General features: G+C 42.8%; 1 protein-coding gene across 1 annotated transcript; it reads left to right on the forward strand.

Moving 5' to 3' along the window:
• Positions 1-1546: 1546 nt before the first annotated feature.
• Positions 1547-22000, forward strand: ZC3H12B (zinc finger CCCH-type containing 12B). The gene is made up of 5 exons (XM_023763739.1): positions 1547-2157; positions 9368-9507; positions 18426-18660; positions 19290-19396; positions 20580-22000. Exons 1-5 carry the CDS (start codon positions 1547-1549, stop codon positions 21998-22000), a joined length of 2514 nt encoding a protein of 837 aa, XP_023619507.1.
• The last annotated feature ends 6 nt before the right edge of the window (positions 22001-22006 follow it).

Genomic DNA, 22006 nt, shown 5'->3' on the forward strand with positions numbered 1-22006 from the left:
ACTGCCAACAAAGATGGCGGCTGGCAGCCACGCAGCTGAAGTGAACATGAGGCTTGCTTGCTCCAGTGATGGAGGAAGCCAAGGTTCCCAGCCTGCGCGGGCCCAGCTCTGAACTCCGGAAGCAACAATGTTGCAATTATAGAAGCTAAACAAACCCCAGATACCTGCTTTCAGCCAGCCTGGGCCTCAGAGCTTAGAGTGCCAGTGATGAAACAGAGTTTCAATTATAGAAGCTAAACAAACCCAGATACCTGCTTTCAGCCAGCCACGGCCTCAGAGCTGTAGCTGGGCCTCAGAGCTGGAGCCGGCTCTCAGCTCCAGTGACAGCTATAGAAGGTAAATAAATCCCAGAATTTAAAAAAAAAAAGAAAAAAACAAAGAAGCTGGGAGCTTCAGTCGCCCGCCAGCCTGAAAACGGCCCTCAGCCCCTCACCCAGACTGGCCAGGAACCCCAGTGGGGACCCCCACCCTGAAGGGGGTGTGACCAGCTGCAAACAGTCATCAGCCCGTCATCCAGGCTGGCCAGGCACCCAAGCAAGACCCCTACCCTGATCCAGGACACCGTTCAGGCAAACCAGCCGGCCCCCACCCGTGCACCAGGCCTCTATCCTATATAGTAAAAGGGTAATATGCAAACTGACCCTAACAGCAGAAAGACTGGGAATGACTGGTCACTATGACACACACTGACCACCAGGGGGCAGACGCTCAATGCAGGAGCTGCCCTCTGGTGGTCAGGGCGCTCTCACATGGGGAGTTCTGCTCAGCCACAAGTCAGGCTGACGGCTGCCAGTACAGCGGTGGTGGTGGGAGCCTCTCCTGCCTCCTCAGCAGCGCTAAGGATGTCTGACTGCAGCTTTGGTCTGCTCCCCGCTGGCAAGTGGACATCCCCCGAGGGCTGCCGGGCTGCCAGGGGGATGTCTGACTGCCAGCTTAGGCCCAATCCCCCGGGGAGCAGGCCTAAGCCAGCAAGTGGTCACCCCTGAGGGGTCCCAGACTGCGAGAGGGCACAGGCTGGGCTGAGGGACTCCCTACCCCCCGAATGCACAAATTTTTGTGCACCGGGCCTCTAGTATATATATCTTTTTGCACCCTGTTAAAGCACCATGTTTCTATTTCTCTAAGTTGTGATAAGCTGTTAACTTTGGCTGTGATTTTTTGTGTGTGTGGCGGGGGGGAGGGATTATAGCATTATTTCCACCACTGAAAGACATGTCTAAAATTATTACATAATTTAAAACTCTATATTTTTATGCAAGGTAAATCCAACTATTTTAAGTAGAAAAATAAAATGTCAGACAACCTGTAATTTCTTAAGAAGAAATCACTATATTCTAAATTGCTTTTCCAGAATTTTACTAAATATGATTGTGATATGTGTGTTCATTTGCAGGGATTGGTAACATCTGAACATACCAAACCAAACAGACAAACTTTTGCACCACCACTACTACCACACTGTACCACAAAGAAATGCCACACTACGTGGATTCCAAACAGGCTAAAAAGAAAAAGAGTTGACTAGATCTCAGACCCACTAAACGGGATGACGGCTACAGCTGCAGTGGAGACACCAAAAATGAAGAAGAGTGCCTCCAAAGAAGAGAAGCAGCAACCTAACCAAGACAGCACAGAACAGGGCAATGCTGATTCTGAAGAGTGTATGAGCTCTGAGAGTGACCCTGAACAGATGAGCCTTAAGAGCAGCAACAGCAGTGACAATAGCTGCCAACCTGGAGTTGTTCAGTTGAAGAAAAAGGAGATTCCCTCCAAGCCACACCGCCAGCTCTGTAGATCACCCTGCCTAGATCGTCCAAGCTTCTCCCAGAGCAGCATTCTACAGGATGGGAAGGTTGACTTGGAAAAAGAATACCAAGCCAAGGTGGATTTTGCTCTAAAGTTGGGCTATGCAGAGGAACAGATTCAATCAGTGCTGAACAAGCTGGGCCCAGAATCACTTATCAATGATGTATTGGCAGAGCTTGTCAGACTTGGGAACAAAGGTGATTCAGAAGGGCAGGTCAACTTGAGTCTGTTAGTGCCTCGGGGGCCCAGCTCCAGAGAGATTGCAAGCCCTGAACTGTCTCTTGAAGATGAAATAGACAGCAGTGACAATTTGAGGCCAGTTGTCATTGATGGAAGTAATGTGGCAATGAGGTAAGACTGGTATATTTTCTCTATCTTTCTTTAAAAGTGCCCTGAGCTCATAGAAATTGTCTTCCTTTGCCAAAGACTATGAGAGGCCCTTGGTTATTGTCTGTAGCTTGTGCTCCTCTAAGTGGACAGCGGCTAAAATGTTTCTGCCCTGGCCTTTTCTTTCTCTTTTGAAATAGTTGCCAATTTTTTTTTCAGGTATGCTGAAAGCAGCTTAGACACCAGTGATGCTTCAGAGAAGACATAAACATTTAGCCTTTGTTTTTCTTGGAGTCCCCTCTGCCACTTGTACTTGGCTGGACCAATCATCCTGAAAATGTTGCTTTTATAATGTGACTTGAGTGCATACTTGGGAACTTACAGTAACTCCTGATTGCCATTCTACCAAATTTGGATCCCTTTACCTGGTTTTGTGATATGACCTTTTCTTCCCAACCTAGGATGACCTCCTCCTTATCTTCATACCCTTCATGTTGTACCACCTCCTCAAACAATGTTCTGCCTTTTCTGGTCCCAATGATAGTCTCTGAGCTGCTGTACTTATGGTAGGCTGAATAATATTTCCCTAAAGATGTCTGCATCCTAATCCCTGGAATCTGTGAATCTGTTATTTTACATGGTAAAAGGGGCTTTGCAGATATGGTTGAGTTAAGGATCTTGAGGTGTGGGAGATTATCCTGGATTATCAAGGTGGCATCAGTATAATCACAAGGGTCCTTATAAGAGTGAGGGAGACAGCAGGAACAGAATAAATGGTAGGAAATGTAATGACAGAAAGAATAGTATAGAGTTATGTAAAAAAGGGGCCATAAGCCAAGAAATGTGGGCAACTTTCAGAAGCTGAAAAGGCTAAGAAATCAATTCTCCCCTGAAATCTGCAGAAAGAACACAGCCTTGCCAACATTTTAATTTTAGACTTCTGACTTCCTGAACTATAAGAGAATAAATTGGTGTGATTTTAAGCCACTAAATATTATATCAGCAGTAGGAAAGTAATACACAAACAAGAATGCCTTCATACTTCATTCTATACTCTCTGGTATAATTGTTTATTTTATGTCAGAGAGCCTTAGAAATTCCTTCTTCTGTTTCTCAAATGAGTTGTCATCCAAGTTTGGATTAAACATTCCCAGTGATCAGGAGCCAACTTTCTATTGAGTCCACCATTGCTTGATGAGCTCAGTGGGATACTTAGACTGTACACAATCAGAACAAATTTTTTATTCTGTGATATGACCTTTTCTTCCTCCCATTTGATTTTATCTCTCCCACATTTACATAAGTCTCTTTAACAATCTCCATGTAAATTATGCTGATTTCTATGCCCACTATTGTTTTATGCCTCCCTTGTTTTCCCCACATCACATTGCACAGTATTGGATGCTCCCACAGAGATATGAGGGAGCAGGAACAGGGGCAACTCTTATGAACAATACCATTGCTGTATTCAGGAGTTGCTTAACAGACTAACTGAAGGTACACTTTAATATATAGTTCTATTTAATCCTCACAGCAACTTTATTTTACAGATGACAAAACTAGAGTTCAGCAAAGTTAAGTGACTTCCTTGAGGTCACTTGCTATAGCTAGTAGGGGGCATGCAGTAGACTGTTTTTGAGATGGCACACTTTATAGCACTGAAAAACCAAGTAAAATGAAATTCCATCCAATTTCTCCAAATTTCTCCTCTAATAGAAATTATGATGATTTTTTTAGAGTTCATGTTATCCTTACACTTACCAGTATTATAGCAGTGGGAAAAATCACAACTGGACATCATCCTTATAAGCCAATATAATAACTACTTAAGACCCATGGGCTTGCCCAATTTACCCATAGTTCAACTTTTTAGAAGCAATCAGTGGTAGCTGTCCCTAAGCCTACCTTGGAGTATATTGGCAGTTAAATATGTTTTCTTTTACCTTAAGTGCTTCGACTTTTAGTAGAGTAGTAGAATTGCTTTACAGTACTTACTGGATATCTTAAACATGATTAACATGTTTGGAAATGTCCTTGTTAGGACATTTAATAAATTTTTGTCATGTACCTAAAAAATGATCAGACTGGAAACTCTTGAAGTGCATATATTAATGGGGCCCCTGAGAATATGTATGAATTCACCCAAGATAATTACAGCTAATTTCTCTTGTAGTTGAGTGATTATCAGTGAGAAATCTAAAGAGAGCCCCCATCACATTATCTTAATTAGTCTTGTAGCAAAATGTTTCTTTTCTTCTGAGCAGCCTTGTTCCACAGGTAATATCAGTTATTGCAATGGAATTGCTACATGTAAGCCAACTTGTTTTTACCATCCAAGCTGTTTAAACTTACTGTAATTTATTGTGGCTTATGTATATGTCAGAGTACCAGATTCCATGCTAAGAGATCAGAATTTTCACAGCCAAACTAGTACACCATTTGTGAGTTTTTTTAAGATTATTACAAAAAATTTTTTTTTTCAATTCATCTGATAATTTTCCTTCTTCAAATTTCCAATCAAATTAATTTTGACAGTGTTTGTTCCTACAAATAATTGTGATACAATGTCTTCTCTTTTTGTATCATGACCTAATTTTAAAAGAAATACTTAATTTTGAAGGAATTTGAGAATTAGAGAAAGAAAATAAATCACTTAGAACCTTCTCACACAGAATAACAATTTTTATTAGTATTTCAATATATCTACTTTTTAGTAAAGTGTGTCCCAAAATTCACGCAAGAAGTAATTTTGATAGAAAACACAGGTTAATAATTAAAAATTAGCCAAAACCGGTTTGGCTCAGTGGACAGAGCGTCGGCCTGCGGACTGAAAGGTCCCAGGTTCGATTCCGGTCAAGGGCATGTACCTGGGTTGCGGGCACATCCCCAGTGGGAGATGTGCAGGAGGCAGCTGGTCGATGTTTCTCTCTCATCGATGTTTCTAACTCTCTATCTCTCTCCCTTCCTCTCTGTAAAAAATCAATAAAATATATTTTTAAAAAAATAATTAAAAATTATAAATTTTTATTGATTCATAAAGTATACAGTATAGGGTTATGTATGGAATAGCATATCGGGTAAATGGCCTCCACGGCTTTGCTGGCACATACACACTCTTTTGTTGAAATTTTCCATGACCGTTTTGCATAAATGTGGCTGAATTTTGTTGCTACAATGCTCAATTTCCTCCTTCAAGGCGTGGGTGGTCATGGGCTTGTTGGAATAAACCTTAAACTTCAAAAAACCTCAAAGAAAAAAGTCCAACGGCGTAAATCGCACAATCTGGGTGGCCAATTCTGATCACCAAAAGGGGAAATTACACTACCAGGAAATGACTCATGCAGTAATTGAATTGTTTCTCGGGCTGTATGGCATGTGGCACCATCTTGTTGAAACCACATGTCATCCACATCCATATCTTGCAATTTAGGCACAAAAAACTGGATTATCATATCTTGATACCGAGCACCATTAACTGTTATTGCCTCAGCAGCCACATTTTCGAAGAAGAATGGTCCGATGATGCCTCCAGCCCAAAATCCGCACCAAACAGTGACATGTTGTGGATGCATTTGTTTTTCAACAATCACTCGTGGATTTTCTGAACCCCAAATGCGACAATTGTGTTGATTAACCAAGCCATCAAGATGAAAATGAGCCTCATTGAAATTCAGCCACATTTATGCAAAACGGTCATGGAAAATTTCAACAAAAGAGTGCGTATGTGCCAGCAAAGCCGTGGAGGCCATTTACCCGATATCCTATTCCATACATAACCCTATACTATATACTTTATGAATCAATAAAAAATTTACAATTTTTAATTATAAACCTGTGTTTTCTATCAAAATTACTTCTTGCGTGAATTTTGGGACACCCTTTATTTTATAAGCTTACTAGAGGTCCGGTACACAAAATTTATGCATGGGGGTGGGGTCCCCTCAGCCCAGCCTGCACCCTCTCCAATCCGGGAGCCCTCAGGGCGTGTCCGACTGCTGGTTTAGGCCCGATCCCTCTCACAATCCTCGACTACTGGCTCTTAATTGCTCACCTACCTGCCTGCCTGGTCACCCTAACTGCCCCCCCTGCCGGCCTGATCGCCCCTAACTGCCCCCTGCTGCTGGGCAAGAACGCCTCCAACTGCCCCCCTCCCTGCCAGCCTGGTTTCTCCCAAACTGGGCTCCCCTGCTGGGCTGGGAACGCCCAACTGGCCCCCCCTGCGGGAACTGGTCCCCCCTCACCAAGTCCCCACTGGCCTGGTCGCCCACGAAGCCTGCAGTTCAGTTGTTTGGTCGTCCCTCACTAACCCCCCTGCCAGCCTGGTCATAGGTAGCCATCTTGTGAGGGCATAAGTGTTAATTTGCATATTACCTCTTTATTATATAGGATACATAGACTGTTTTCTACAAAATTGGGATTATATATACTAGTCTGTATCTTTTTTCTCTTTTATTATTATATTATAAGCATTTCTCATATCAAAATTTTCAAAAATGTGATTTTGTTGGAGTATTATATTTAATTAAATGTGATAACTATTTTCAGTCAGCATTTATGTGTGTCATTTTTGCTGTCAATGTTCTTTTTAAAGCTTAATATATCTACTTAAGATTCATCTCCAACTGATCCTTCGTATAAACTTTATCTAAATCTTTTGCAATATTTCTTCTTCTTTATTTTTAATTTTTCAAAAATTCTTTATTGTTGAAAATATTACATATGTCCCACTATGAACATAGGGGTACATATATCCTTTCTGATTGGTGTTTCTAGTTTCTTGGGATATATTCCTAGAAGTGGGATCACTGGGTCAAATGGGAGTTCCATTTTTAGTTTTTTGAGGAAACTCCATACTGTTCTCCACAGTGGCTGCACCAGTCTGCATTCCCACCAGCAGTGCACGAGGGTTCCTTTTTCTCTGCATCCTCACCAGCACTTGGCGTTCATTGATTTGTTGATGATACCCATTCTGACAGGTGTGAGGTGGTACTGCATTGTCATTTTGATTTGCATCTCTCAGATTTGGAAACAGCCTAAATGCCCATCAGTAGATGAGTAGATTAAAAAACTGTGGTACAGCCCTAACTAGTTTGGCTCAGTGGATAGAGCGTTGGCCTGCGGACTCAAGGATCCCAGGATTAGATTCCGGTCAAGGGCATGTACCTTGGTTGCAGGCACATGCCCAGTGGGGAGTGTGCAGGAGGCAGCTGATCGATGTTTCTCTCTCATCGATGTTTCTAACTCTCTATCCCTCTCCCTTCATCTCTGTAAAAAATCAATAAAATATATATATTTTTTTAAAAACTGTGGTACATCCACACAATGGAATACTATGCTGCAGTAAAAAAGGAGTTCTTGCCATTTGCAACAGCATGGATGAAACTGGAGAGCATTATGCTAAGTGAAATAAGCCAGTCAGAGAAAGATAAATATCACATGATCTCACTCATTTATGGAATATAATGAACAACATAAACTGATGAACAAAAACAGATCCAGAGACAGAGAAACATCAATCAGACCATCAAACCTCAGAGGGAAGGTAGGGTAGGGTCGGGGGGTAAGGGGGAGAGATCAACCAAAGGACTTATATGCAAGCATATAGGCCTAACCAATGGACACAGACAATAGGGGGGTGAGGGCATGAGGGGGGTGGATGGGGGGGTAATTTGGGGATAAGGACACATATGTAATAACTTAATCAATAAAAAAATTAAATTAAAAAATAAAAATAATAAATTAAAAATGTATATATTACATATGTCCCCCTTTCCCCCCATTGTCCTCTCCCAGCCTGCACCCAACAACCAGCTCCAGCCTTCACCGCCCCATTGTCTGTGTCCATTGGTTATGCTTATATGCATATAAGTTCCTTGGTTGATCTCTTACACCCCATATACCCCCCGCTCACCCTCCCCTGCCTTCCCTCTGAGGTGTGACTATCTGATGATTCTATGTCTCTGAATCTATTTTTGATCATCAGTTTATGTTGTTCATTATATTCCACAAATGAGTGAGATCCTGTGATACTTATCTTTCTCTGACTGGCTTATTTTGCTTAGCATAATCTCCATGACCATCCATGCTATTGCAAATGGTAAGAGTTCTTTCTTTTTTACAGCAGTGTAGTATTCCATTGTGTAGATGTAGCAAAGGTTTTTAATCCACTCATATACTGATGGGCACTTAAGCTGTTTCCAAATCTTAGCTACTGTAAATTGTGCTGCTATGAACATTAGGGGTGCATATGTTCTTTCTGATTGGTGTTCTGATTTTTTGGGATATAGTCTGAGAGGATTACTGGGTCAAATGGGAGTTCCATTTTTAATTTTTTGAGGAAACTCCATACTGTTTTCCACAGTGGCTGCATTAGTCTGCATTCATACAGGCACCCACCAGGACTGTATGAAGGTTCTCTTTTCTCCACATCCCCACCAGCACTGTCGTTTGTTGGTTTGTTGATGATAGCCATTCTAACTGGTGTGAGGTGGTACCTCATTGTTGTTTTGATTCTCATCTCTCGGATAATTAGTGACTTTGAGCATTTTTTCATATGTCTCTTGGCCTTCTGTATGTCCACTTTCAAGAAGTGTTTATTTAAGTCCTTTGCCCATTTTTTAATTGGATTGTTTGCCTTCCTTTTGTTAAGTTGTATGAGTTCCCTATAAATTTTAGAGATTAAACCCTTATCAGATGTAACATTGGCAAATATATTCTCCCATGCAGTGGGCTCTCTTGTCCTCCTTTGTCAAATATTAATTGAGCATAATGGCTTGGGTTGATTTCTGAGTTCTCTGTTCTGTTCCATTGGTCTATATATCTGTTCTTGTGCCAGTACCAGGCAGTTTTGAGAACAGTGGCTTTATAATATAACTTGATGTCTGACACCTCTTATTTTTCATCTGTTGATAATATCCAAGTCTTTGAAGTTTCTATTATAAGGTTATAATAGGAACAGAAAGAGGAGAAAATAGAAGTAGTAATAGGAAATAACCTATCATTAATAAATTGTGAGTTGTTTTTAACCATCTGTGACCTTGAATGAAGGTATAATAATAATGGCATACTTTGTAATGATTGAATAAAAAAATTTTATTTCCTCTTTTTAAAAATACATTTTTGGCATTATCAAGTATGAAAATGTTAATATCTTGCTACTAAGAAAAAGTCTGTTTAGAGCATTTATTTCCTACCTGTTGTCAGTCCTCTCCTCTTACTCTTTGTCTTTCTAAAGCCATGGGAATAAAGAAGAGTTCTCTTGCAGAGGAATACAACTAGCTGTGGATTGGTTTCTAGATAAAGGCCATAAAGATATTACTGTATTTGTGCCCGCATGGAGAAAGGAGCAATCCCGACCTGATGCACTAATTACAGGTATGATTTTAAATAAGACATTTTTTCTCATCCAGAGCAAAGTAGCGAGATAGTTTGGAGAGATGTTGATGATCTCAATTTAGATAATTATTTTTATAAGTTTATTAAGTATACTTTAAAATTTATTTTATTAAGTATATTTTAAGAATATTTTTCCAGAGATTAAAAATGGCGGCAGAGTAAGTGGATGTTGCACAGACATGCTCCCAGGAACAAACTGGTATTACAACTAAAATACAGAAAAACTTCCTGAACAGTCAACAGAAAACTTGCAGGAGAGTTTGACACCTGAGGACCAAAAGTGGAGACCGCATAGAGCAGTGGTTCTCAACCTTCTTAATGCCGCGACCCTTTAATACAGTTCCTCATGTTGTGGTGACCCCCAATTTCATTGTTACAAATTGAACATAATTAAAGCATAGTGATTAATCACAAAAACAATATGTAATTATATATGTGTTTTCCGATGGTCTTAGGTGACCCCTGTGAAAGGGTCGTTCGACCCCCAAAGGGGTCGCGACCCACAGGTTGAGAACTGCTGGCATAGAGACTGGAAGGAGGAACAGAGGCCTGAAAGGGCTGGCTAGGCACCCACAGACAGCAACTAAGTCCCAGAGAGATATCTCAGTTGTGGGGGGTTGCCATTGAGAATTCTAGGATCTAATCCCAAAGCTGGGCCCCCTAACAGAGAACACCAAAACTGAGGAGGTACTCACGTAACATCTGGCTGTGAAAAGCAGTTGGGTGCTGTCTGCCAGAGAGTAATAGCTGAAAATTCAGGCACCCTCTTAAAGGACCAACACACAAAATTCCCTGTAGAGCCACCCACCATGTGCTCCAGCAAAGGGAGGGTGAAGTGGACTGGAGCTGTGAGAGCAGAAGCCAGGACTGGAGACTCAGGGGATAGAGCTCAGAAGGAAGACACCCTTAGTTTCCTGGGCTGAGTCATTCCCTCACACAGCAGAGGACATCTTTCCACATAGACATTTGCCTTGCCTGGGGGGAAGACAGTTGACACACCCTATTGGAAAACACCTTACCCTGAGGCTATTTAAGAGATTAAAAATAACAATTAGCCTCCAGGCAGAAGAAACTGCCCCACCCTGTTGAAAGAAAATTCTCACCACACCTGAGGACGATTGCCTTGAGGACAATTCAAGTCAGAATCCTAACAGTCTGTAGGCCAGCGGTTCTCAACCTGTGGGTCGCGACCCCTTTGGGGGTCGAACGACCCTTTCACAGGGGTTGCCTAAATACATCCTGCATGTCAGATATTTACATTACGATTCATAACAGTAGCAAAATTACAGTTATGAAGTAGCAACAAAAATAATTTTATGGTTGGGGGTCACCACAACATGAGGAACTGTATTAAAGGGTCGCGGCATTAGGAAGGTTGAGAACCACTGCTGTAGGCAAAGGCAGTCTCTGTAGGCTTTGAGTCTTTCCCTGATCTAATTAGTCAGAAACAGCCTTTAACACTGTCCTGCACTAGAGATTGAGAGGTATAGAAGATCTACCTAATACATAGTCACAAACCCAAATAGAAAGCCCAAATGAAAGAACTAGAGAATTCTCCAGAAGAGATAAATAAAGCATGGAGAAGAAATTTATCTGAAGCAGAATTCAGAGTAATGATGGTAAAGATGCTCAACAGTATGAAAAAAGACATGTTAACTATGAAAAAAGAACAGTCTGAGATAAAGAATGACATAACACAAATAAAGAACACATTGGAAGGAATTCACAGCAGATTAGGGGAAGCTGAGGATCAAATCAGTGAATTAGAAGACAGAGTTGAAAATATCACTCAATCAGAAAACCAAAAAGAAAAAAACAATTAAAAAACAGGAGGACAGCTTAACGGAGCTGTGGGACAATGTGAAATGTGAAACATAACAATATTGGAATAGCAGGTTTTCCATAAGAGGCAGAAAGGGAGAACGGCAAGAGAAGGTGTTTGAAGAAATAATGGCAGAAAACTTCCCTAACCTGGTACAGGAAAAAGTCACACAAGTTCAGGAGGCACAGAGAACCCCAAACAAGAAGAACACAAACAGGCCCACACCCAGACACATCATAATTAAAATGCCAAAAATTAAAGACGAAGAGAGAATCTTTTTTTAAAAAATATATTTTATTGATTTTTTACAGAGAAGAAGGGAGAGGGATAGAGAGTTAGAAACATCAATGAGAGAGATCAATCAGCTGCCTCCTGCATGCCCCCCACTGGGGATGTGCCCGAAACCAGGGTACATGCCCTTGACCGGAATCGAACCCGGGACCCTTGAGTCCGCAGGCCGACTCTCTATCCACTGAGCCAAACCGGTTCGGCACGAAGAGAGAATCTTAAGGGCAGTAAGAGAAAAGAAAACTGTTCCTACAAAGGCGTTCCCATAAGGCTGACACCTGACTTCTCATTAGAAATTCTACAGTCCAGAAGGGAATGGCATGAAGTACTCAAGGTAGTGGAAAGCAAGGATCTGAGACCAAGATTACTATATCCAGCAAGGCTATCATTCAAAATAGATGGTCAAATAAAGAGCTTCTCAGACAAAAAAGGCTAAAGGAGTACATCACCACTAACCCAGCAATGTCACTAATCATCTGAGAGATGCAAATCAAATCGACAATGTGGTACCATCTCATACCTGTCAGAATGGCTATCATCAACAAATCAACAAACGACAAGTGCTGGGAAGGATGAGGAGAAAAAGGAACCCTCTTGCACTGTTGCTGGGAATGCAGACTGGTGCAGCCACTGTGGAGCACAGTATGGAGTTACCTCAAAAAACTAAAAATGGAACTTCCATTTGACCCAGTGATCCCACTTCTAGGAATATATCCCAAGAAAACAGAAACACCAATCAGAAAGGATATATGCACCCCTGTGTTCATAGTGGCACAATTCACCATAGCTAAGATTTGGAATCAGCCTAAGTACCCATCAGCAGATGAGTGGATTAAAAAACTGTGGTATATCTACACAATGGAATACTACGCTGTAGTATAAAAGGAGGAATTCTTACCATTTGCAACAGCATGGATGGAACTGGAGAGCATTATGCTAAGTGAAATAAGCCAGTCAGAGTAAGATAAATATCACATGATCTCACTCATTTATGGAATATGATGAACAACATAAACTGATGAACAAAAACAGATCCAGAGACAGAGAAGCATCGATCAGATGCTCAAACTGCAGAGGGAAGTTAGGGGAGGGTGGGGGTAAGAGAGGGAGATCAACCAAAGGACTTGTATGCTTGCATATAAGCATAAGCGATAGATGCAGGCAACAGGGTGTGAGGGTGAGGGTGAGGGCAGGACTGGGGGGATGAGGGAACAATGGGAGATAAGACATATTTGTAATATCTTAATCAATAAAAAATACATAAAATAAAAAAAGAAGGTAAGAAAAAACCTGTACTCAGAAAACTACAGGATGTTGAAAAAAGACATAGAGGAAGATATTAAAAAATGGGAAAATATACCATGTCCATGGATTGGTAGAATCAACATCATTAAAATGTCCATATTACTCAAAGCAATCTATAGATTTAATTCAATCCCTAGAACAAACTCTCCAATAATTCATATTGCATATATAAAGACCTTAATAGCCACAGCAATCCTGCGAAAGAAGAACAAAGTGGGAGGGATCACAATACAGATATCAAGCTATAGTACAAAGCCACTGTTCACAAACTGCCTGATACTGGCACAATAACAGATATATAGACCAATGGAACAGAACAGAGAACCCATAAATCGACCCAAGCCATTATGCTCAATTAATATTTGACAAAGGAGGCAAGAGCATACAATGGAGTGAAGACAGTCTCTTCAATAAATGGTGTTGGGAAAATTGGACAGATACATAAAAAAAACTGAAACTAGACCACTAACGTACATCATACACAAAAATAAACTCAAAATGAATAAAGGACTTAAACATAATATGAGAAACCATAAAAAGCTTAGAAGAATCCATAGGCAGCAAATATCAGAGATATGTCGTAGCAATATCTTTACTGATATAGCTCCTAGGACAATGGAAACTAAGGATAAAATAAACAAATGGGACTACATCAAAATAAAAAGCTTTTGCACAGCAAAAGAAACCATCAACAAAACAAGAAAGCCCACTTCATGGGAGAATATATTTGCCAATGTTACATCCAATAAGGGTTTCATCTCCAAAATTTACAGGGAACTCATACAACTTAACAAAAGGAAGGCAAACAATCCATCAAAAAATGGGCAAAGGACCTAAATAGACACTTTTCAAAAGAGGACATACAGATGGCCAAGAGACATATGAAAACATGGTCAAAGTCACTCATCATCTGGGAGATGCAAATCAAAATGACAATGAAGTACCATCTCACACCTGTCAGAATGGCTATCATCAACAAATCAACAAATGACAAGTGCTGGAGAGGAAGTGGAGAAAAAGGAACCCTCTTGCACTGCTGGTGGAAATGCAGACTGATGCAGCCACTGTGGAGAACAGTATGGAGTTTCCTCAAAAAATTAAAAATGGAACTCTTATTTGACCCAGTGATCCCACTTCTAGGAATATATCCCAAGAAATCAGAAACACCAATCAGAAAGGATATATGCACCCCTCTGTTTCGTAGCAGCACAATTTACAGTAGGTAAGATTTGGAATCAGCCTAAGTGCCTGCCCATCAGCAGATGAGTGGATTAAAAAACTGGTTCATCTATACAATGGAATACTGTACAGCTGTAAAAAAGAAACTCTTACCATTTGCAACAGCATGGATCAACCTGGAGAGCATTATGCTAAGCAAAATAAGCCAGTCAGAAAAAGATAAATACCACATGATCTCACTCATTTGTGGACTAGAATGAAAAATATAAACTGATGAACAAAAATAGAGCCAGAGAAAAAAGATATTTTAGAATTGAAGTAACCCTGATATTTGCAGATTTTTAATATTTCCTACAACTTTTGTGATATTATACTATGTAAGTACAGTTTTGGTTATATTATTATATTTAAAATCTTTTTTTCTTGAAATATTATTTATTGCATGTAATATTATTATTTTTAAAATCATTTTTCTTGTGATAAAAAAGGAATATTTTTCCAAATAAAACTATCATTCTGTTGTTCCATACAACAGTTAAATAGAGACACCTTCAATTCAACAAAGAATCAAGCTCTCAGTTTGAAAAAAGGTGTGCTTTTCTATTTTACCATAGACTACAGATTAAATGAGGTTGAATCTGGTTATGAATATGACTGTTTCCTAAAAGACTAAAGAAACTTTGGTAGAAAATGAATCTCATTCTGTACCAGAGTAGTGATTGTGGCATTTGAAATTAGGGGGTAGAAAGAGAGAGAGAAGTCTCATGGCAGTCAGAGTCAACTTATCCACAAGACATAGTAGTCCAAGGGCCCAAGACCCATGATGATACTTTTAGGGTCCCACAGAAATGTTTCAATATTTTTAAAATTATTTTTACATCCTCACTTGAGGACATGGGGGGCGGGTAGAGAGAGAGAGAGAGAAACTTGATTGGTTGCCTTCTGTGTGTGCCCCAACTGGGGATCCAACCTGCAACCCAGGTATGTGCCCTGACCGGGAATTGAATTGGCAACCTTTCAGTGCACTGAACAATGCTCAACCAACCGAGCCACTCTGGTTTGGCAAAAATGCTTTAATTTATTTTCTTTTTAACATCAGGAGGAAAAAATTGGATATAATGATGATTAAATAATAATATATCTAACTAGATTATTTGTGCCTATACCAGTGCAGTTGTAAAGTATAATCCTATATAATAAAAGCCTAATATGCAAATTGTCTGACTGAAAGTTTGACTGCTCGCTATGACGTGCGCTGACCACCAGGGGGCAGTGCAGACCATGGTGGGCGTCAGCACTGGCAGTGGGCGGCAGTGGAGGTCTGCCAGCCCCGGTGGGCCCTGATGAAAGCAGGACCACGGTGGGATGGTGGAGCAAGTGAGGGGGCAGTGCCAGGCCATGACGGGGTGCCAGGCGGGGTTGTGGGGCTGCAAGGCTGGGGGCACGAGCTGGGGCCTGATCCCCACAGGCCACCCCGAGGGACCCCACCTGTGTATGAATTTGTCCACAGGGCCTCTAGTCTTATCTAATAAAGATGGAATATGCAAATTGACCATCATGCAGTCACAAAGATGGCTGTGCCCACAGCAGAGGCCATATTCCTGTAACGAGCCTTAACAAGCAATCAGCAGGGACCTGAGGCTGCGTGGCACTGGGCTGGGGCAGGGGACCTCAGGCTGCACCCCCGCCCTGGCGCCAGGCCAAGGGACCTCAGGCCGTGCCCCCTGCCTGGCAGGGCTTGATGGAGGTCCTCAGGTTGCACCCCCTACCCCAGTGCTGGGCCGGTGGACCTCAGAGTGCTCCCCTGCCCCAGGCTGGGGGACCTCAGGCTGCTCCCCCCGCCCAGTGGGGCTTGACAGGGGACCTTAGGCTGCGCCCCCACCAGGCAGGGCTTGATGGGGGCCGTGAGGCTGCTCCCACTTCCTGGCACCGGGCTCGGGGACCTGAGTTTGCACCCCCCACCACAGGGCTTGACGGGGGATCTTAGGCTGTGTCCCCTGCCTGGCAAGGCTTGACGGGGGACCTCAGGCCATGCCCCTTGCCCAGTAGGGCTTGATGGGGGATCTCAGGCCACATCCCCCACCCAGCGGGGCTTGACAGGGGACCTCAAGGTGCATCTCCCTGCCCCAGTGCCAGTCCAGGGCACCTGGAGGCCACTCCCCCCGTCCGGCCATGCCCCCCACCTAGTGGGGTTTTGACGGGGGATCTCAGACCATGTCCAGCGGGCTTGATGGGGTACCTCAGGCCATGCCCCCACCCCAACACTGAGCCAGAGGACCTCAGGCCATGATCCCCACCCCGGCGCTGGGTCGAGGGACCTCAGGCTGCACCCCGCCTGTCCTGGCACCGGGCCGGGGGACCTGAGGCCGTACCGCCCACCCTGGGGCCAGGCCAGGGGACCTGAGGGTGTGCTGGGGGACCTGAAGCTGCGCCCCCCCGACCACCACCCGGCGGTGCTTGACAAGGGTGGGGCTGGCCGGGTCTGGATCTTGCCCAATGGGGGTGGGGCTAGCTGAGTCTGGGTGTCACGTGATTTTGAGGTGCTGTGGGTGGGCAGGGACTTGACTCTGGGTCCCACAGCGCACCCCAGACTCTGACAGGAGGAAGATTTTCATATACATTTTACTAATTTTCTTTCATCTCTGACACTTCTATTATAGAGAAAGGGCAAATAGAAATATTAAAATATTTCCTCTAATTAATCTCCTTTTAATGTGCACAAATTTTGTGCACCAGGCCACTAGTTTTTAATATATCTTTATGGAATAATGGCCCATGAAGGCAAAACTGCCAAAAATCCAAAAAAGTTATATGCAGCCCTGATGGCAGGAAGCTCACTGTATTCACTAACAACAATATGTGAAGCTAGCTCTTTATATTTCAGAGCATATAGACCCCAGTCCTCTGAGTATCAGCTATTGGCTGATGTGACAAATGGCTGTTGTAGCTGTCTACCAGCGGCTGAACAGGCTCCCAGACTCAGTCTGAGAGTGGATCCTGGCCCTACTCGTACACAACCTTCCTTTTCTCAACAATTAAGAGGCCAAAGGAACGAGGGGCAGTACTAACATACCACAGCTTGATGTTTTCCCTTAACTGTGGCCTTCCTTTAGGCAGAAGGTAAAAACAGAATCCCTAGGAGTGATGCTTTATTCTCCTAGTGGCAGACACATCCTCAGTATACTGCCCTATTTTCTTCAGCAGCTAAAAACTGGTATTTTAGTTTTGTTTTTAAATATAATTTTATTTATTTCAGAGAGGAAGGGAGAGGGGGAGAGAAATAGAAACATCAATGTTGAAAATCATTGATCAGCTGCCTCCTGCATGCCCCACACTGGGGATTGAACCCACAAGCCAGACATGTGCCCTAACCGGGAATTGAACTGTGACCTCTTGGTTCATAGGTTGACCCTCAACCACTGAGCCCACCGGCCGGGCTGGTGCTTCAGTTTTTTATTTTTTATTTTTATTTATTTTTATTTTTTAAATATATTTTATTGATTTTTCACAGAGATGAAGGGAGAGGGATAGAGAGAGTTAGAAACATCGATGAGAGAGAAACATCGATCAGCTGCCTCCTGCACATCCCCCACTGGGGATGTGCCCGCAACCCAGGTACATGCCCTTGACCGGAATCGAACCCGGGACCTCTCAGTCCGCAGGCTGACGCTCTATCCACTGAGCCAAACCGGTTTCGGCGGTGCTTCAGTTTTTAGCTGCATGAATTCTAGAATATCAGTGATATTTCTCACTCTTCATGGTAGGTTTAAAACTTAGTTGTCATTGAATTCAGTTCCCTCATTTTTTTCCCTCACCCGAGGATATGTTTTTATTGAGTTTTTTCTTTTTAGAGAGAGAGGGAGACGAGAGAGAGAGAGAGAGAGAGAGAGAGAGAGAGAGAGAGAGAGAGAGAGAAAGAGAGAAACATTAATGTGAGAGAGAAACATTGATTGGTTGTCTCCCGTATGTTCCCCAACCACAGATTTAACCCGCAACCTAGGTATGTGCTCTGACTGGGAATCTAATCTGCAACCTTTTGGTTTACGGGACAACTCTCCAACCAACTGAGCCACACCAGCCAAGGCTCCTATTCCTTCATTTTATCTAAAAGAAAGCTGAAATCCAAAGGGGAAGGTGACTTGTCTAAGGTCACAATCCAAATTGGTGCCATAGCCAGAAATAGAGGCCACTTTCTCTCTAAGGGAAAATAATATATTCATCTAGTACCAATTAATCAATTCATAATGTTGTTAATTTCCAAAGATAATTTCTACTCTGTGGCATATAATCCATATTTTGACAGATCAAGATATCCTACGAAAACTAGAGAAGGAGAAGATTCTTGTCTTCACACCATCCCGAAGGGTCCAAGGCAGGAGAGTTGTCTGCTATGATGACCGGTTCATAGTCAAACTGGCTTTTGATTCTGATGGCATCATTGTATCCAATGATAACTATCGAGACCTTCAAATCGAAAAGCCAGAATGGAAGAAGTTTATAGAAGAGCGATTGCTGATGTATTCTTTTGTGAATGACAAGTAAGTTTCCTGTAGACTTTGAATAGCCTAAATCCAAGTTACCACTAGGAATAGATCTCATTTCACGTCAGTAAACATTTCCTGAACACTTACTGTGTACTGTGCGTTATGCTGGCTGCCATGGGGATAAAATGCTGGATAAGAAACAAGACTTACCCTTAAGAAGAGACAACCATAGTATGGTGTGATAAGTGCTATAGTTACAATTTTTAAATTGCTTTATCTATGTGAAACAATAGGAAAAGGCTTCACAGAGAAGATGACATTTGAGTTGAAGTTTACAGATAGAGGAAAGGGGGCTGCTGGGCATTACAGGTAAAGAAGACATCATGAATAAAGCTATAAAGGTGTGGAAGTGGGTTACATGTTGAGGAAAACCGCAGGTATGCTAGTTTGGCTGGGACATATAGTCCATGGAAGAATTATGCACAGGAAAAATCATTCATTTTTTTGTGATCAAGGGGGAACAGGGAGAAAAAAATGCTGGCTTAGCAAAAGATAGACTTGAGACAGGAAGGGCAATTATGAGGCTGTGACAATAGTAGAGGCAAGAGGTAATTAAGGCATACACTTATGATAAGGGGTATTGGGAACAGAAGGGAAGACATTTATCTCTTGCTTGCTTTCAGATTTATGCCTCCAGATGATCCTTTAGGACGCCATGGTCCAAGCCTTGAAAATTTCTTAAGAAAGAGACCTGTTGTTCCTGAACACAAGAAGCAACCATGCCCTTATGGTGAGTACCTTATGTGCAAAACTGAGTTCTGTACTAAGGAAAGCATAAGGACTCAGAATACTTTATCTTCAAGATTTCCCTGTCAAATGGAAAATTCTGGCTTGTCTACTTTCTGTGAGTTAAAGTCTTGTCTTCGTGTATTTTCATTTAGGTATTTAAAGAAACATCCTAGAAACTGCATGAGAAAAGGGTAACCAGAATTGAAAAGATTAGTTGTTACTTGTTAAAATTAGTTGTTATTTGTGTTCTAGCTGCCTCTGTTCTGAGCAGTGTTGCTGGGGCAGGGAAACGCAGAACCCCACAGGGCCTACAGAAGCAGAAAGGATAATGCCAAATTGGGTTTTGCCCCAAGAAAGATGTCTCTCAGGCAGGTGATTGCACCCTCTGTCAACTAACAAATACCCTTCTCTTCAGATCTGTACTTTCCAATTTGCTTCTAAACTTTGGTTTCATTTACTTTTTAAAAATACAGTTTTATAGAGTACTTTAATGATCTTACCCAAGTCCCTCTGTTACAAAGTTTGTGAGCCTAACAGTGCAACACGGGTTGCCTGGTCTGAGGCTACTTTGGATGTTCAGTCTTTTGGGGGTAATTATTGGTTTTTGAACATCTGGGTTTTTGTCCTCAATTAACATTTATTTAAATCATAGAGTATTTTCATGTTCATTATCTTCATTTAATCTTTACAACAACCCTATAATATAGGAATAATTGCAAACCTTGTTTACAGAAGAGGAAACTGAGGCTCAGGAAGTAGTCACTCCCCAAGGTCACATGGCTAGTAAGTGACATAGCTGGAATTGAAACTTAGCTCTGACTGGCCTCCAAGCCTGTGCTCTTTGCATTGCACTATACTGCCTGCTGCTGCTCTACACCACTTCAGCACACGGGTTATCCCTAGGCAAAGTTGTGAATTATAGGAAAATAAAAGCTGTTCAACTGCTTAGCTCCTAGCTTTCACACTGCAGTTTCCTCCCCAGCTTTCTTCTTCTTCTCTCTCCCCTCACAGTGTGTGATGCCTCCTTGGTGTTGTCTGTCTCTCATCTTTATGGAAAGTTACTTTTTTGCCTTAACCCCAAACAGTAAAACTCTAACCTGAATGACCAGATTGTTACGACAGTTTCTGGCACAGAAAGTCACACCACTATGAGAGAGGTCTTACCCCAAGGCATTATTTTTCAGGCAAAAAATGCACCTACGGCCACAAGTGCAAATACTACCATCCGGAGCGGGCCAACCAACCCCAGCGTTCGGTGGCTGATGAGCTCCGCATCAGTGCCAAACTATCCACAGTGAAAACTATGAGCGAAGGCACCCTGGCCAAATGTGGCACAGGGTTGTCTAATGCCAAAAGTGAGATAACCTCAGAAGTCAAGCGTGTGGCTCCTAAGCGCCAATCAGATCCCAGCATTCGGTCGGTGGCTGTGGAACCTGAGGACTGGCTGTCCATTTCCCGTAAGCCGGAGGCCAGTTCTGTACCTTCACTTGTGACCGCACTAAGTGTCCCCACAATCCCACCCCCCAAAAGCCATGCAGTGGGTGCACTCAACACCCGTTCGGCCAGTAGTCCAGTGCCAGGATCCTCTCATTTCCCCCACCAGAAGTCCTCATTGGAGCACATGGCCAGCATGCAGTATCCCCCCATCCTGGTTACCAACAGCCATGGGACCCCTATTAGTTATGCCGAGCAATACCCAAAGTTTGAGTCCTTGGGGGACCATGGCTACTATTCAATGTTAGGTGACTTCTCCAAAATGAACATCAACAGCATGCATAATCGAGAGTACTACATGGCTGAAGCAGACTCGGGGGTGTATGCCAGGAATCCCAACCTCTGTCCAGACAGCCGTATGAGCCATACCAGGAATGACAACTATTCCTCTTACAACAACCTGTACTTGGCTGTAGCTGATGCCCATCCTGAAGGCAGTTTGAAGCTGCACCGCTCAGCATCTCAAAACCGTCTTCAGCCTTTTCCTCATGGTTACCATGAAGCCTTAATGCGAGCGCAGAGCTATGGCCCAGAGGATTCTAAGCAAGCCCCCCACAAGCAGTCAGTCCCCCACTTAGTTCTGCATGCCCAGCACCCAGCAACTGGAGCACGCTTCAGCTGTCCTGGAGACTACCCCATGCCTCACAATATCCATCCTGGGGCAACTTCCCAGCCAGGACGTGCCCTGGTGATGACTCGGATGGACAGCATTTCTGACTCCCGCCTCTATGAGAGCAACCCCATGAGGCAAAGACGGCCTCCTCTGTGCCGGGAACAACATGCTAGCTGGGACCCACTGCCTTGTACAACTGACTCCTATGGCTACCATTCCTATCCTTTGAGTAACAACCTCATGCAACCATGCTATGAACCAGTGATGGTACGGAGCGTACCTGAAAAGATGGAGCAGCTTTGGAGGAATCCTTGGGTCGGAATGTGCAATGATTCCAGGGAGCATATGATCCCAGAGCACCAGTATCAGACCTACAAGAACCTCTGCAATATTTTCCCTTCCAACATCGTCCTTGCAGTGATGGAGAAGAATCCTCACACAGCAGATGCCCAGCAGCTGGCAGCCTTGATTGTTTCTAAGCTTAGGGCTGCACGTTGACATGAC

The sequence above is a fragment of the Myotis lucifugus genome, unplaced genomic scaffold (genome assembly GCF_000147115.1).
Source record: "Myotis lucifugus unplaced genomic scaffold, Myoluc2.0 scaffold_4, whole genome shotgun sequence".
NCBI lineage: Eukaryota > Metazoa > Chordata > Mammalia > Chiroptera > Vespertilionidae > Myotis > Myotis lucifugus.

What these genes read in the sequence shown, in the direction of transcription:
- ZC3H12B (XM_023763739.1), top strand. Translation starts at nt 1,547, where the DNA reads ATGACGGCTACAGCTGCAGTGGAGACACCAAAAATGAAGAAGAGTGCC. An exon ending in ACCTGATGCACTAATTACAG is followed by an intron (nt 9,508 to 18,425) that starts GTATGATTTTAA and finishes ATATTTTGACAG; the next exon opens with ATCAAGATATCCTACGAAAA. An exon ending in GAAGCAACCATGCCCTTATG is followed by an intron (nt 19,397 to 20,579) that starts GTGAGTACCTTA and finishes ATTATTTTTCAG; the next exon opens with GCAAAAAATGCACCTACGGC.